Source organism: Liolophura sinensis, chromosome 8 (genome assembly GCF_032854445.1).
Source record: "Liolophura sinensis isolate JHLJ2023 chromosome 8, CUHK_Ljap_v2, whole genome shotgun sequence".
Lineage (NCBI taxonomy): Eukaryota > Metazoa > Mollusca > Polyplacophora > Chitonida > Chitonidae > Liolophura > Liolophura sinensis.
The window spans coordinates 5,463,358-5,478,274 of record NC_088302.1 but is presented as its reverse complement, the minus strand read 5'-3'; the positions used below and the strand labels follow the sequence as shown (position 1 = coordinate 5,478,274).

The following is a 14,917-nucleotide window of genomic DNA, read 5'->3' as shown; positions in this document are numbered from 1 at the left end:
TGTGGCAGGCAAGTCTGTAATGTGGAAATGTATGTCAGTAACTTGCCAAAGGTTCATGGTTTACTCCCAGTTTAATTTTTGGTTTTCTCCATCTGTAAAGCTGAAGTCGATCTGATAAATGAAAATTCATGAATAAAAACAATAGTCAAATAATTAAAGACGTGCAGCTACTCCAATAACATTCACCTGGGACACAGTGTGATGTCTCATCCCACATTTGATTGATTCATTCTTTCTTAATTATCCCCTCTACGTGCTGCATTCAATATATTATCCACTCTTTTTTATCCTATTCATTGGTTATTGCTAAATCACAGTCCAATGTCTCATTTTCGCTTTATGCTTTCGAAATTAAGATGACTGGGTTGCCCGATGATCTGCCAAAGCACGGTACCGTTGCACTGAGCTGCCGTTGGTTTATCACGTGTTCATGTTTACAGCCGGCACACGCCATCACGTGACATGCGATGATGCGAACTGTAGGCATCGTGATGACGGCGGCAAATCGAAAATGAAACCTGGTATTCATCGTGTGAACGTTCAAGGTTGAAAACGTTGGCAAAGACACGATTGTGAGTAATTTTTCAGCGTGGAGTACTACGCGTTTAATAGGTGAGGGGCTAACTGATTTGGATCATCGGAATATACGACAGTTCGGTTTGGGAGTTCCCAAAAGGTACAACAACAACAACAACAGGAACTGTCTCATTGAAATAGTCGTAGTACAGCGGTCAGAGAACTCGTAAAGGTTCGGCACGGATACTGCCCTATACAGAAATAAACAGAATGGAATAAACATTGATAGAAATGTATTTTTGTTAGCAATAGGTACAACATGGGAAGAGCAAATATAACTTAACATGTGCTATACATAACCATAATCAAAACCTAATCCTCAACATCGTCACCGTTGATATCATTATTTTAAGATTTGAGTGAAATAGTACCAGTCCCCAGCAAACACATTAGAACACGCGTATTATATACATTAAATATAATGCGTCACATTTTAACAGTGGTAAAATGTGACACACTCATTTTTGCTTGCATCACTTAGTCGTCGTCATATGACTGAAAAATTGTTGAGTACGACGTTAAACCCCAAGCACTCACTCACTCAGAGATTGTTTTGTCTTTAAGCCGTATGTGCATGGGTATAAGTGATTTAACATCGTGTGTCTGGTTGCGTTAACATGGCGCATCCCATGATCCTGCAGCCTCGCCAGAATTCCTTACTGCAGGTTGATTTATAGATTTACTCAGCACATCAGAAAATGTTGTCTGTGACTGCTTAGGTCTCTCTTTATTGATGTAAAATAAATTCTTAAATAGAGCGACAACAATATTATTGAAGAAAAAAAACAGAATGATGGCTGAATTAAGGTGGACATAAAGTCTGCCGCTATATATACACACATGGAAAAAATGATATAGGACACAGTTACTGACGGACAGTTAACTCAGAGTAGCCATGTTGAAGAGGCTCTGTGAGCTTGGCCAGTCACTAGTACTGTAAGCGTCATGTGATAATTGGCTGTCATGTGAAGAAACCTATTAGCTTTGGGATAGTGGATAGACAGATATCGATGCAATAAATGGGAGTTTGCTGTTAGTTTAAGTGTTAAACTGATGAGTTTTGAACCAAACATTTCTGAGCACGGTTGATCTGGCAGGAAGACTGCCTCGGAAGAGTCATTGCTTGAAGAATAATATTGTGACTTTGCATTATTTTTCCTTAGCACAGTCATTTTTATTATGAAAATATCTTCCCAAAATCTGAATGAAAGAGTCCGTTATCAGTCTGAAGATCCTGCTGTGTACGGTAAAATTCCCTAAAGTCGGTATAACCAGCTAGGCCTAATGCTTACATCCATGTAGGACAAGGACAAGTAGGACCATTAAAACACGACGCTCATGTCCACAAGCATCGCCCTCAACAAGGGCCAAACTGAAAGAAATGTCGGTCCTTTGAACATGGAAAGGAGCTGATACCCTTTAGTTGGATAATATTGTTTATATTTTCTCATTTTCATACTGTTTCATACCGATGGTACGGCAGAGCTCCTACGTTTTGTGATGTCTAGATAGCTATAACATGGCAAAATGGCGTCACCAAATGAGTGCCTAGGTGCTGATGATTGTTTGTTATTTATTTTGTTGATAAGCAGTGTAGAAGTTTTAAAACATTTTTGGAACATTTCTGAAATATTACTTCATTAATTAATTCAGCTTTAGTGGCTGACTTCATATTCACTTTAATCAATTTTAGTAATCAAGTACAATGAGCTGAGTCATAGTTTGCACTAGGTGGCATTTATCAGGAGATCATTGGTAGCCATCAGTGGCAGTTCAGCAAGAGCAGAACTAATGGTTTTAATACGTTTTGTCCTATAAAGAGCATGGCATTAAGTGAGGGTGGTGTTAGAAGAGGGGGCATTATGGCAGGGTTTGAGTATACATGTAATATGTTAACTGTTTACTAATGTTCAGGTATTGGTTTTGATAGGCTGCTCATGTCATGATGATGATTGTAACTGTAAAGTCTTGATACAGCACACATATGAGCCATGCCATTCAGAAGCTTACAATGTGACTGATAGTAACGATGAAAAGGTCATTGTCAAACGCTTTTTTAGTTCACTTATCCCATTTCAGGAGCTATAATTTCGTCTTTCAAAGTGGGCTGTCATGAGGCTAATAAGATGTCAATTTCTGCTATTATGAAGAATGTCCTATCATTTGGTGAGATTCTCTCTCAGTCTTGTGGAAAAGAAGCTGAAAACTGGGGGAGTCAGGCACTCCAGAATGCAGTCAAGTGGGCAGCCTACTGTGAACAGGTAATGTAGGAGGCTAAATGAAAGGTGGGGTGGGGTTGGTGTTGGTTGGGGAAAAGGTGAACAGGTAATGTGGGAGGCTAAATGGAAGGTGAGGCTTGGGTTGGTATTGGTGTAGGGGGGGGAACAGGTAATGTGGGTGGCTAAAGGTGGGGCGGAGGTTGGTGTTGGTTGGGCGGCGGGGAAGGTGAACAGGTAGTGTGGGAGGCTAAATGTGAAAGGTGGGGCTTGGGTTGGTATTGGTGTAGGTGGGGAACAGGTAATCTTGGTGGCTAAATGGAAGGTGGGGTGGGGGTCAGTGTTGGTTGGGGGGGAGGTGAACAGGTAATGTGGGTGGCTAAATGAAACGTGGGGCAGGGGTTGGTGTTGATGAGGGGGAGGTGAACAGGTAATGTATGAGGCTAAATGAAAGGTGGGATGGGGGGAGGTGTTGGTTAGGGGGAGGTGAACAGGTAACGTGGGTGGCTAAATGAAAGGTGGGGTGGGGGTTGGTATCGGTGTAGGGGGGTGAACAGGTAATGTCAGTGGCTAAATGAAAGGTGGGGTGGGGGTCGGTGTTGGTTGGGGGGGAGGTGAACAGGTAATGTGGGTGGCTAAATGAAACATGGGGCGGGGGTTGGTGTTGGTGAGGGGGAGGTGAACAGGTAGTGTGGGAGACTAAATGAAAGGTGGGGTGGGGTCGGTGTTGGTTGGGGGGTGGGGGGGTGAACAGGTAATATTGGTGGCTAAATGAAAGGTGGGGTGGGGGTTGGTATTGGTGTAGGGGGTGAACAGGTAATGTCAGTGGCTAAATGAAAGGTGGGGAGGGGGTTGGTGTTGGTGGGGAAATGTGAACAGGTAATGTGGGAGGCCAAATGAAAGGCGGGGTTGGTGTTGGTGGGGGGAGGTGAACAGGTAATGTGGGTGGCTAAGTGAAAGGTGGGGCGGGGGTTGGTGTTGGTGAGGGGGAGGTGAACAGGTCATGTGGGAGGCTAAATAAAAGGTGGGGCAGGGGTTGGTGTTGGTGGTGGGGGGGAGGTGAACAGGTAATGTGGGTGGCTAAATGAAAGGCGGGGTTGGTGTTGGTGGGGGGAGGTGAACAGGTAATGTGGGTGGCTAAGTGAAAGGTGGGGCGGGTGTTGGTGAGGTGGAGGTGAACAGGTAATGTGGGAGGCTAAATGAAAGTTGGGGTGGTGGTTGGTGTTTTGGGTGGGGGGGGAGGTGAACAGGTAATGTGGGTGGCTAAGTGAAAGGTGGGGCGGGGGTTGGTGTTGGTGAGGTGGAGGTGAACAGGTAATGTGGGAGGCTAAATGAAAGTTGGGATGGTGGTTGGTGTTGTGGAGGGGGGGAGGTGGGGGAGGTGAACAGGTACTATGGATGGTTAACTGGTAATTTAAGTGGCTTATTGTAGGCTGCTGACTGTGAACAGGTAGTACAGGTGGTAATGTGGGTGGCTTACTCCAGCCAGGTATTGTGGAGGGTTAATGGGTAAAGTAAGTGGCTTATTGTTTGCTGCTTACTGCGAGAAAGATAATGTGGGTCATTCACTGTAAGGAAATGATACATTGTAAACATGTTCATGTGTGAGTCTGTTGTGGAAAGAAAACCATTGCAGCATGTTTCTGACCTTGCCACCATTGTTTCCACAGGTCTGCAAACAAGCAGAGGAGAAGGGCTGTTACCTGGCTCTGGACAAACAGGTGCGCTTGTTAGGGATTTACCTGAAGCCTGCCACATGTATGGAACTGAGTGGGGAGGTGCTCAAGGTAGCCACACAGATACTGAGAAGGGTAAGGGGGCTTTGTCAAGAAAACTTTGACACAGTTCTAGGGCTGTTTACAGACCTTTATATGCACTATTTGCAGAACTTTGCAACTAGTGTTTGTGTAGACCTTTATAACCAGTGTCTGCCCAGACCAATTTGCTCCAACAGGTCTTTTCATAACTGCAGAGAAGGTGTTATTTATTTAGTTCTTGTCAGCAGTGTTAAAACACCTAAGAAGGTCAGGCAGCAACCTGCGGACCGTCGTGGGTTTCCCCCGGGCTTGGGCAGGTTTCCTCCTACCATAATGCTGGCCGCCGTCGTATAAGTGAAATATTCTTATGAGTGCGGCATAAAACACCAATCAAATAAATAAATGAAACACCTAATGCTTCAATTGAGGCTTAAAATCAGTGTGAATGATAACATATTTAAACATTTCGTCCAGGTCACATTTTTATCTTATCATTTTTATGAGTAAACCGCTAAAGCTGTGAGGATGGGAACCATACAGTACTGTAGCCAGGGATCTGCTCTTTTGTTCCATGCCAAAACTTGTTAGGAATGTGGTAATGATATTGAGTCACATTATTTAATCAGAAGTCCATTAAATATCTTCCCAAGAACCTCCCATGCTGTTTAAATGCAATTCCCTGCTGCTGACAATACTTGTATGTGTATGGTTCATTGAAGACAACTTTTGTGCACTAGTATAACATGCAGATGTGTACGTTACCTGTGGGAAAGTAACTGTCTGAACACCAAAGCACTGTGGTTTTCTCCAGTCATAATACTGACCGCCGTTGGATAAAGTGAAAGGTTCCCAAGGAGGTGGCATCCAACAGTAATCAAATAGAATAATAATCTTAGAATTTATGGTGATCTCTGAGTGATATCAAAGGTGTAGTGAAGGATGTTCACTTAGTAAGTGGATATAAAGATTGTCGTGTCCCGCGATGTGGTATGAAGTCACAGCAGAGATTTTTCTTGTTATTCAGAACCTTCTACAGAATCCTTACATCACAGATCAGCTGTTTGAAGAAGTGATGGAGCTGTACAGCTTAGAAGACACATCCCTGTCTTCCCTGATAACAGTGAGAGGATTTATTTCTTTGTTTGTTTGCTTTGTTCACCTAGGTCTTGGTCATGCCATTTTCGAAGATTCTTTCGGCACGCCACCATGAAATTTGTCCTATGCACCAAGCAAACGTACATGTGCTGACCCCAAAAGCCTGAGACATGACATGACTGGGAACTCAGCCAGAGGTCCCCTATTTAGTCAGATGCCTCATACACCGTGGTGTAACCAGCAAGATGAAAACAATTTTTTGTCTTTTTCTGATTGTTTTAAGGTGACATTTCCATCCAGAATAAAATTATCATTAAGTTTTTCTTTAAATGTTTTTCTTAGAAACTGTTATACTTGAATGTGATGGACTGGAATTTTTACATCAGAATTCTTCCGATGAAGTCTATATAGATTGATTTATAAAATCTTTTTTGAAAAGTTATAGGCGAAACAGATATGTGATGCTTAGCAATGGTGTGTTTTCCTGCTTTTATTCAGGAATGTTCAGGGATAGCCTGTTGTAAAGCAATGGCTCGGACAGCTGATCTCATCAGTACCATAATACAGCATACACCTGAGACACATCAGGGGAGATCACTGGCTGTATGTCAGGGGGAACAACTCCTTCAACACCTCGTCCAACAGCTTAAAATTCATTCAGATCATGGCAACAGGTAATGGCCAAACTTAGCTTTTGGTAAATAAACAATTCCTTATTTAAAACTTCACATCAACAGATATCCTGTTTTCAATGACACTCAAGTTAAATTGCATATCTGTGGAGCATATACAGACAGAAACTTGCAACACTGTACTGTAATTCTTTAACCTTTTTGATTCTTTACTAGGTGTTTATTCAAGCACATTCTGAGAGCATTATTCTGTGTAGACTGATAAAATGTTACTTGTTGTGAAGCCCTGAAATTGGGCTATCCAACCAATGTAGTCTTCAAACTCAAATTAAAAATGTGCATAAATTACATGGAAAGTTGCATTTCACGACGCGAAAAGATGGTGGAATTAGGCAGTGAGTAGTTTTTATCTCATCATGTCAGAAATTATCTTCTGAACTGTGTATTTTAGTGACTTCATCAATTATTAATGATAAATTTATGTTCTTTTTCATGAATTGATAATTTATCATTATCAAGTACTTCTCCTATTCTTATTCAGTCATGTTGTCATGATGTTATTTGAAAGACATGTTCAATTTCTGTTTCAAATAAATGAATTAAATCCAGTTCATTGAAAACTTAATCATTATTATTTTTTGTGTGTTCTCATGCAGGTTTGTTGAATATGTCTCAGGATTATGTAAGCAGCTGGCATCCTTGGCTAATGGATGGGTAAGCTTTATTCACTTGTGTTGGACATCTGGTATCTTTCTTTGAACTGGACTGTACATTTCTGTACAAAGAAATACTCGTGAGTACAATGTTAAAGACCAGTAACAGAATCCATCAGTTCATCAGTCTATCATTCCATCAGTTAGGATTGTTTACAGCAATAGAAATGAAATATAGGTATGTTGCTGTGTTCTCTGGTTTAGCTGTCAGCTTTGCAGGTGTAACTTATGCCTGATTATGTTTTTACAGCTTGTAAAATAAATTGTGTTTTCTCTCCGAATGCTGTTGACAGGATGTGATCCTCAGCATGGTCTTGTCTGACCAATGGGACAGCGTTGGTGAATCAGATCGTGTGAAACAACAAGTGACCTCATGGATTATCAGCTCCAATTCAAGGTATGGTCATGAAGTGTGTTAAAAATGGTAAGGCTGAGAATTTGTTGTGGGTTGGAATTGAAGCTCTGGTGATTTTCCCGGGGTTTTTGGTACGGAGAACAGTCAGGTGCTTGGTGAGGTGCAACGGTTTGCTGTGGACAGATGTCACTGATATCGTATGGATAATAAATTCTCCATTATGACGTAAAGTATCCATTAAATAGTTAATTACACTGAATCTTCTGTAACGCTGCTTGTACATAATACTACATTGACTGGGCTGAACATCTTCACAGTCTCTCAAGCAGTGTAATTGTTCGGGGCAGAAACGTCCTGGAAACAATGAAAGAGAGCCAGTTTTATTTCACTTTATTCTCCAGATACGGAATTAAATCATACAAATTTAATTAAATTATAATGTTATAATGAAATTTAATTATTCCAAGGTGGTTGACAGGAAAAGTAAGTTATAGAGATAGTGAAATAATAGCCAAAGACTGCAAATCATTAAAATTCTTGACATTGCTCACATTCAGGTTGTGGCAATCTCCCTACTCAGGCAAATGTATGACATTTCAACTGTGAATTAAGGAGAAATTGAGATAAATTGAACAGGCATGTCTAGTATTGTTGAGTACAGCATTGAACAAAGATCATCCACAAGCCTCTCACCAATGCAGTCCCTGTGAGTTCACGTCCAGCTCATCCTGGCTTCCTCTGTGGTCGTACGTTGGGATTTCTGCCAGCAACCTGTAAGTGGTCGTGCGTCTCTCTGGGCTCTGTCCAGTTTCCTCCCATCATAATGCTGGTCGCTGTTATATAAGTGATATTTTCTGGAATAAAACTAAAAAAATAAATAGACGCTCTGTTTAATTAATGTATCAGTCTTCCCACTCTGGGTTCAACTATCAGTATGTAAATTTACCAGAAATGAGCTATAATTTTGTCCATGGAAAGGTGCTCATGTTTCCAGATTCTGAGAGTTTTATTGATTTTAGAAAAGTGATGTTTGGAAATAGGATGATGAATAGGATGAAAAAAGCAAATTCCAGCTTTAAAAGTGAGTTTTTATGTCATTTAATTGCCTCAAGATATGCATTTTGTTGGTTGAAATTTTAGCTCATCTAGGGTAATTGAATGACAACATGCATGATATAGAATCACACAAAGGAATGAATAATTGAGGTTAAATATATTTCAGTCAGATCTTGGGAAGACTAAAACAAGGCAAAGCAACATTTCTAATTTCTTGGGGGAAAATGTTCTTGTAGGAAATAGTTTCTTTATAAAGCTAGTAACACAATTCAGAATCATGCTTTAAAATAACCACACCAAGAAAAATGGAGAGCCCTATAAGTACACCGCAGTGCCAAAATGATCTCTTATCTCTCACAATGGCTGCTTCCATCAAATTAGATTGGAATTAGATTGCATCTCAGTATATTTCTCAGTACTTATTTCCATGACAGAATGTCTCCTGGTACAAACATTTTCTGACCATGACACAGCTACAGTATTGCCACAGTGTATTAAAACATACTTTTTCATTCATTCATACATGATGATTGTTATTTTCTGGTGAAAGAAGAATTCCATTTGTCCAGTGCTGTGGAAATTTGAGTTTCTCAGGTGAGATGTATTTCGGAGACCAATTATTATCCTGTGTTATGTTTCATTGCCTTTCTGCAATTTAGCTGTAATTGTTCACAATCATCCATCACAGAGGTAAATGTTGATTTCTTTTATTTTCAGAGCTCTTTTAAACGCTAATACCAGCTTACTTTCTCAGGTGTCGGGCATGTCAGACACCTTTTTCCAGCATTACCTGGAGTTACTGGTTACCTGGGGTGGGGAAATGAGGCTAGAATATGGTCAGCCTGGAGTACACCCACTGTACACCTGGAGGTAAGACTAGCATTACCTGGAGTTACTGGTTACCTGGGTGGGTAGATGAGACTGGAGTATGATTAGTCTGGAGTACACACACTGTACACCTGGAGGTAAGACCAGCATTACCTGGAATAACTGGTTACCTGGGAGGGGAGTGAGACTAGAGTATGATCAGTCTGGAGTACACACACTGTACACCTGGAGGTAAGACCAGCATTACCTTGAGTTACTGGTTATCTGGGTGGGTAGATGAGACTGGAGTATGATCAGTCTGGAGTACACCCACAGTACACCTGGAGGTAAGACCAGCATTACCTGGAATAACTGGTTACCTGGGAGGGGAGTGAGACTAGATTATGATCAGTCTGGAGTACACACACTGTACACCTGGAGGTAAGACCAGCATTACCTGGAATAACTGGTTACCTGGGAGGGGAGTGAGACTAGAGTATGATCAGTCTGGAGTACACACACTGTACACCTGGAGGTAAGACCAGCATTACCTGGAGTTACTGGTTATCTGGGTGGGTAGATGAGACTGGAGTATGATCAGTCTGGAGTACACCCACTGTACACCTGGAGGTAAGACCAGCATTACCTGGAATAACTGGTTACCTGGGTGGGTAGATGAGACTGGAGTATGATCAGTCTGGAGTACACCCACTGTACACCTGGAGGTAAGACCAGCATTACCTGGAATAACTGGTTACCTGGGTGGGTAGATGAGACTGAATTATGATCAGTGTGGAGTACACACACTGTACACACAGATAATATAGCTGAGTGCTTGTATATTAGCTGTCGAGAGCTGACAAATTACGATGTTCCACTCTGAAACATGCAATAATTTGATAATACCTGATAACCCATCACTCAAAACTTTATTTCTGTTGCCTTTCGTGACTTGATGACCTGTCAAAAACAATGACTGTCAAAGAGCAACTCTTAAAACAGACGGCAGATGTGACTCAAAGGGGAGACTACCTAAGCGCAACCAAAAATAAATGTGATGAAGACCGTTTAGCGTGCTACATTGCATTTGTTTCCTTAATGACGTCACAGTGTGCAACATTACGAAATGCTGAACCCCACGTGACGTGATATTATCCAATGGGGAAACGATAAATTTACATTAGGTATAATAATACAGTTTAACAAACAAATTGCCTAGCCTGTCTTCTTCAGGACTTACCATCAGTGGTTATCTCCCTTGCGTTGGTGCATTGCTTCTCGGATGACATGGATGAAGCATTGCCATTGTATACTCATTCATTCATTCATTCATTCATTCTGAGCCTGCCTTTATGCCAGGCCCTGAGAAAGGCCTCACACAGTTTATGGGTTCATGTACAGTACGTACATGTATTGGTAGAGGGAAAGACGAAGGATAAATTACAACTCAGAGTGAACAGTTGATAATACTATTCACTTTTCAAGACAACTGCTTTTCTTGTTCTCAAATATTACTGTGTAATTTATTCTCATAGTACATGTTTGTATAAATTAAAACATATATATATTATCAAAACAGTTTTGATTAATTCCTTGAATAATCCTGCCAGCAACTTGTGGATGGTCGTGGGTTTCCCTCGGGGTGTGCCCAGTTTTCTCCCACCATAATGCTGGCCACCATCACATAAGTGAAATACTCTCAGAGTACAGTGTAAACCACCAATGACATAACTAAAAAAGTCAAACATTACCTGGGCAAGATGATGGACGTATTACATCATTGTCCATGTTGTGTAATAACAACAAGATGGACGTATTACATCATTGTCCATGTTGTGTAATAACAAGATGATGGACGTATTACACACATCACAGTTAAACCCCAAGCACTCACTCACTCACTCACTCACACAGCACGATAAGTGTTAAGTATTTAGACTTTTCCTTTAATGTATGGATTTACAAAGACATCACCAGATTCATAACTAAATTATCACCTTGATACTTCAACTGAATGTTTGTTTTTTTTTATGGCGAGAAAGTGTCAAATTTTACTCAAATATATATTTTTGTCTCGCATATTTTTCATTCACCTTTCAGGCCGCACCCCAACAAAGCGGCCAGTACCCAGAGTTTTGTGTGCTTGACGTCTCACTGGAGCCAGCTACTGTCCAGCCCCACCCTCGGGAAATCAGCCAGAGAGAAGCTGGGGGAGCTTGCCTGCCAAGATGATCCCAACATATGGAGAGATGTCCACAAGAAAGTTCATCTGAACAAGAAGAATGAGACTTGAGCACTTTAACAGGGTTAGATATTTATAGTTTCTGTTGTCTACACAAATGCTGGTGTTTTATGCAAACTTAAGCTGTTTTTTAGCATTTTTCTCATCTTTCAACCTAGAAAGTATGTACATGTATACTTTAACTATTCAATCCCCATGAAATACATTGCCAGTGTTGCAATAAGCCATAATCACTCACTCAAATTATTAAATTAGTGGCTACATGTTCACAGAAGCACTTTGGTGGCATGGACTCACCCTGCCACAAGAAGACACTCTATATGTACGCACATACCTAATGACTCCGTATTTGCCTGATTCTTCTAAGTTTTGAGACACCTGACCTGCTCATTTTAGCCAATATATGTAATTGTAGCAGGAATGTTGAGTTTCTTTTTTCTCACATGGTTACACCATCTAATGAACAACATACTCATATATTTACTTTTCCAAAAGGCTGGTAAAGAAGTGTCATATTCTACTTTGAACACTACTAATATCTGTCCCAAAAATAGGAAGAATGAGGGTGAGTGAATAATTGTCACATACATGGTCACAGCCAGTGCCTTCCACCTGTGACTTTACACCCGATAAACCAGAATAAAAAATGTTACTTTTCAAATTGCAATATCTTACCGACCGTTCAGAGAGAAAATAGTCATTTTGCACGTAATGGTGTACAAATGCAAGTGTTAGCTTTGAAGATACCCTGTAAGGTGCAGACTGACTTGTTTGTATTCTTCATTGATAAAATATCCCATCGGCTTTGTGTGCTTTATAGTGTACCTGACGTCAAAAAAATGTACACCCTAAGTTAATTGTAGTTGGGAACTGTGGCCACAAACACTCTTGTTTACATTTTGAGATTATATTATCTGTACGTTTCTCATATTGTTTTGGTACCTAAAATCCATTAAAACTAACTAAAATGATCCTAAAGTATTTTATAAGAGATGATTTTACGGAAAATAGCAAAATGTTACATAGAGAGATGGGGGAAATTCTAAATCTTATGGAGAAAGTGGTCTGCAGTAGACATGATTCATAAAGGCCGTAATATTTTATCCTTTTAAATGCTTTTAATGAACAAAATTCTACAACAATATTTATTTATTTATTTATTTGATTGGTGTTTTACGCCGTACTCAAGAATATTTCACTTATACGACGGTGGCCAGCATTATGTTGGGAGGAAACCGGGCAGAGCCCTGGGGAGCCTCATTAAGGAAACAGTAAGTGAGAATAGTTTTGGGGATAGGTTTTCCCAGTGCTTGGACTGATTTGTCACACTGTTTATCTTCACTTAATTTGTTAGGTTGTACCTGGATTTATGTTTGATTAGTTGTGTCTTTTGTACGGCTGCCAGATTTCTTCCGTGAAATGTGACAATGTCTAGATGTTAGCAGTTCTCTTCTGCTTATTTTTACAGAGTTAAACAGGAGTGCTAAAAATCATATCTTTGGTTTTGGAAGAAAGAAGGCAGCAAGCCTTGCAATGGTTCCTAACCTGCATATCCGTAGTCCCACTTGTCACAGCACAAGTGTGAATCTGCCGTGGGTAATTCTGGATCACAGACCTCATTGGTAATGCCAGGGTTCATATACAACCTTTAGACGTTTTGTCAACAGTCCAGTCATGATTGACCTCTAATGGTATGGATGGACATCCCAGCACAATATTCTTGAGTACTCCAAGCAAACAGATAAATCTTTGTTGCTGTTATTTCTGTTTGATGCATGGTGGTCAGCGACTCCACAGTATAATTAAGGTGTTATCCGCGCGATTCTGCCAGAAGTGTTCCACTACCATTAAAATGAATTTAGTGTCAAAAGAGTTTGCTGCGTATGATCCTGAAATTCGTGCCAACGAATTTTTGTACATGTTTCTTACAAGAAGTAAAACCATTCAAGTGTAATTTATTGAGCTGCTTAATTTATCCATTTTGACTTTTACGACTGTACGGGCAGATGGGTTTGCTGGATGGCCGTGGGTTTCCCCTTGTCTGTACCCGGTAACCCATCAATAATGGTGGCCGCCATTGTATTAGTGAAATATTGTTGAGTATGGCGTAAAACACCAAACAAATAAATAAATCTTAGAATTATAAGTTTGATGAAGTTTAACTAAAACAAAACATTATGTTCTGTGCGCCAAACATGAGAAGTGTGCATCAAAATGTATAAGCCAAACAATCAAGTCATCTTGATCGATCTTTTCTCCGAGGCTTTATCATCTGGAACTTGAATTCGGTTGAATTCATCCCAGATTCCTGGGAATATACAAGGTACTCCATTTAAAACGTGGTGTTAACATTGAAACAGTGTGTTGTTTTTCTCCTTTGTATGTTGGCTTGAATCGAAACTAGACTTGTTAATTAGAGAGATACAGTTGTTTTCCTTGAATTTCAGTCCTGTGGCAAAAATGAGGGGACTTTGGGTTGGTCGCAGAACACCAAAACCCACATATAGAGGCCAAACCTATCTCCACAGTCGGATTCAGGTTAGAATCCCATGCGCCATTCCGAGGAACTGTACCGACAATTGCTATGGAAATTGAAGAATGTTGTATTCAACACTGATTGGATATTATTGCTAGGATTCACGTGGCATTACCGTACGTTATACCTTTCATGCTTAACTCGTGTACACAGTTGGAGTTCGTCAGTAAAGAGTGTCAGCATCCAATAAAAGTTAAAGCAATATTACGTCAAATGGCATTAGGGTATAGTTTATAGCAAATACAAATGCTATCTCCAAAATGCATCACAGTGCATGTATCATAGGTGGCAGAATCGTCCAAACGGTATTTATACCTAAAATATATAACGCGGTACATAACTCCAATGCCTGAGACAAGACTCGGTTTTAAATAGCTGGACATGAAACACGGAAAAATCGTCCAATATCAACCAAACAACGTTCGAAAGCCGACACATTATGGTTTACATTGGCGTGTGAATCAGCAAACAAATATGCTTTCACTTGGCTACACGAAGCCAGAAACCGGTAAGTTCGTCGGTTTTTTGCTTGGTCGTACAAATCCGGTAACAGGGAGAAGACCGTCTCAGCGATGAAAGCCGCTGGAACCATCATGTTTCTGCCATCAACCAAGTGAAATGTTCTTTTAATAAAACATTTTGAAATACCTTGATCGGTTATAGTTTACGGGAGTTATGCCGCATTCTCTGTTTTTTACAACATAACTGCAAATCTGTCAGTTCATCTTGCCTCCACCACTGTAATCCGTCAGGGCGATAAAAGCTTAGCTCTGATTGGTAGTAAGCAAATCAGGAACCAATCAGAGCGAAGCTGACGGATTAGAAGTGATGAGGGCATGTTGAACAAACAACAGTGCATGTATGGAGTAAAAAGCAGAGAATGCCGCATAACTTCCGTAGATCGTAGCCAATTTCAAAGTGTTTTATTAAAA

General features: G+C 40.5%; 1 protein-coding gene across 4 annotated transcripts; it reads left to right on the top strand.

Annotated features, from left to right (window-relative positions):
- Window positions 1–469: 469 nt before the first annotated feature.
- On the top strand, window positions 470–13,694 carry LOC135473158 (uncharacterized). 4 transcript variants are annotated; one of them, XM_064752994.1, is made up of 10 exons: window positions 470–572; window positions 2,656–2,837; window positions 4,463–4,603; window positions 5,574–5,669; window positions 6,143–6,318; window positions 6,933–6,990; window positions 7,283–7,386; window positions 9,118–9,270; window positions 11,308–11,513; window positions 12,918–13,694. In XM_064752994.1, the coding sequence occupies exons 2-9, from the start codon at window positions 2,703–2,705 to the stop codon at window positions 11,498–11,500; spliced, it is 1,056 nt and encodes a 351-aa protein (XP_064609064.1). In that variant the 5' UTR covers window positions 470–572; window positions 2,656–2,702; the 3' UTR covers window positions 11,501–11,513; window positions 12,918–13,694. The 4 variants fall into 4 exon arrangements, with proteins under 4 accessions (XP_064609064.1, XP_064609067.1, XP_064609066.1 ...); XM_064752996.1 differs by having other exon boundaries at window positions 507–612; XM_064752995.1 differs by having other exon boundaries at window positions 549–676.
- Window positions 13,695–14,917: the final 1,223 nt, after the last annotated feature.

Bases quoted from the DNA above. Each gene is read 5' to 3' on its own strand.
- LOC135473158 (XM_064752994.1), top strand. From the start codon at position 2,703: ATGTCAATTTCTGCTATTATGAAGAATGTCCTATCATTTGGTGAGATT. The intron at 2,838-4,462 runs GTAATGTAGGAG...TTGTTTCCACAG, and splicing joins GGGCAGCCTACTGTGAACAG to GTCTGCAAACAAGCAGAGGA. The intron at 6,319-6,932 runs GTAATGGCCAAA...GTTCTCATGCAG, and splicing joins CATTCAGATCATGGCAACAG to GTTTGTTGAATATGTCTCAG.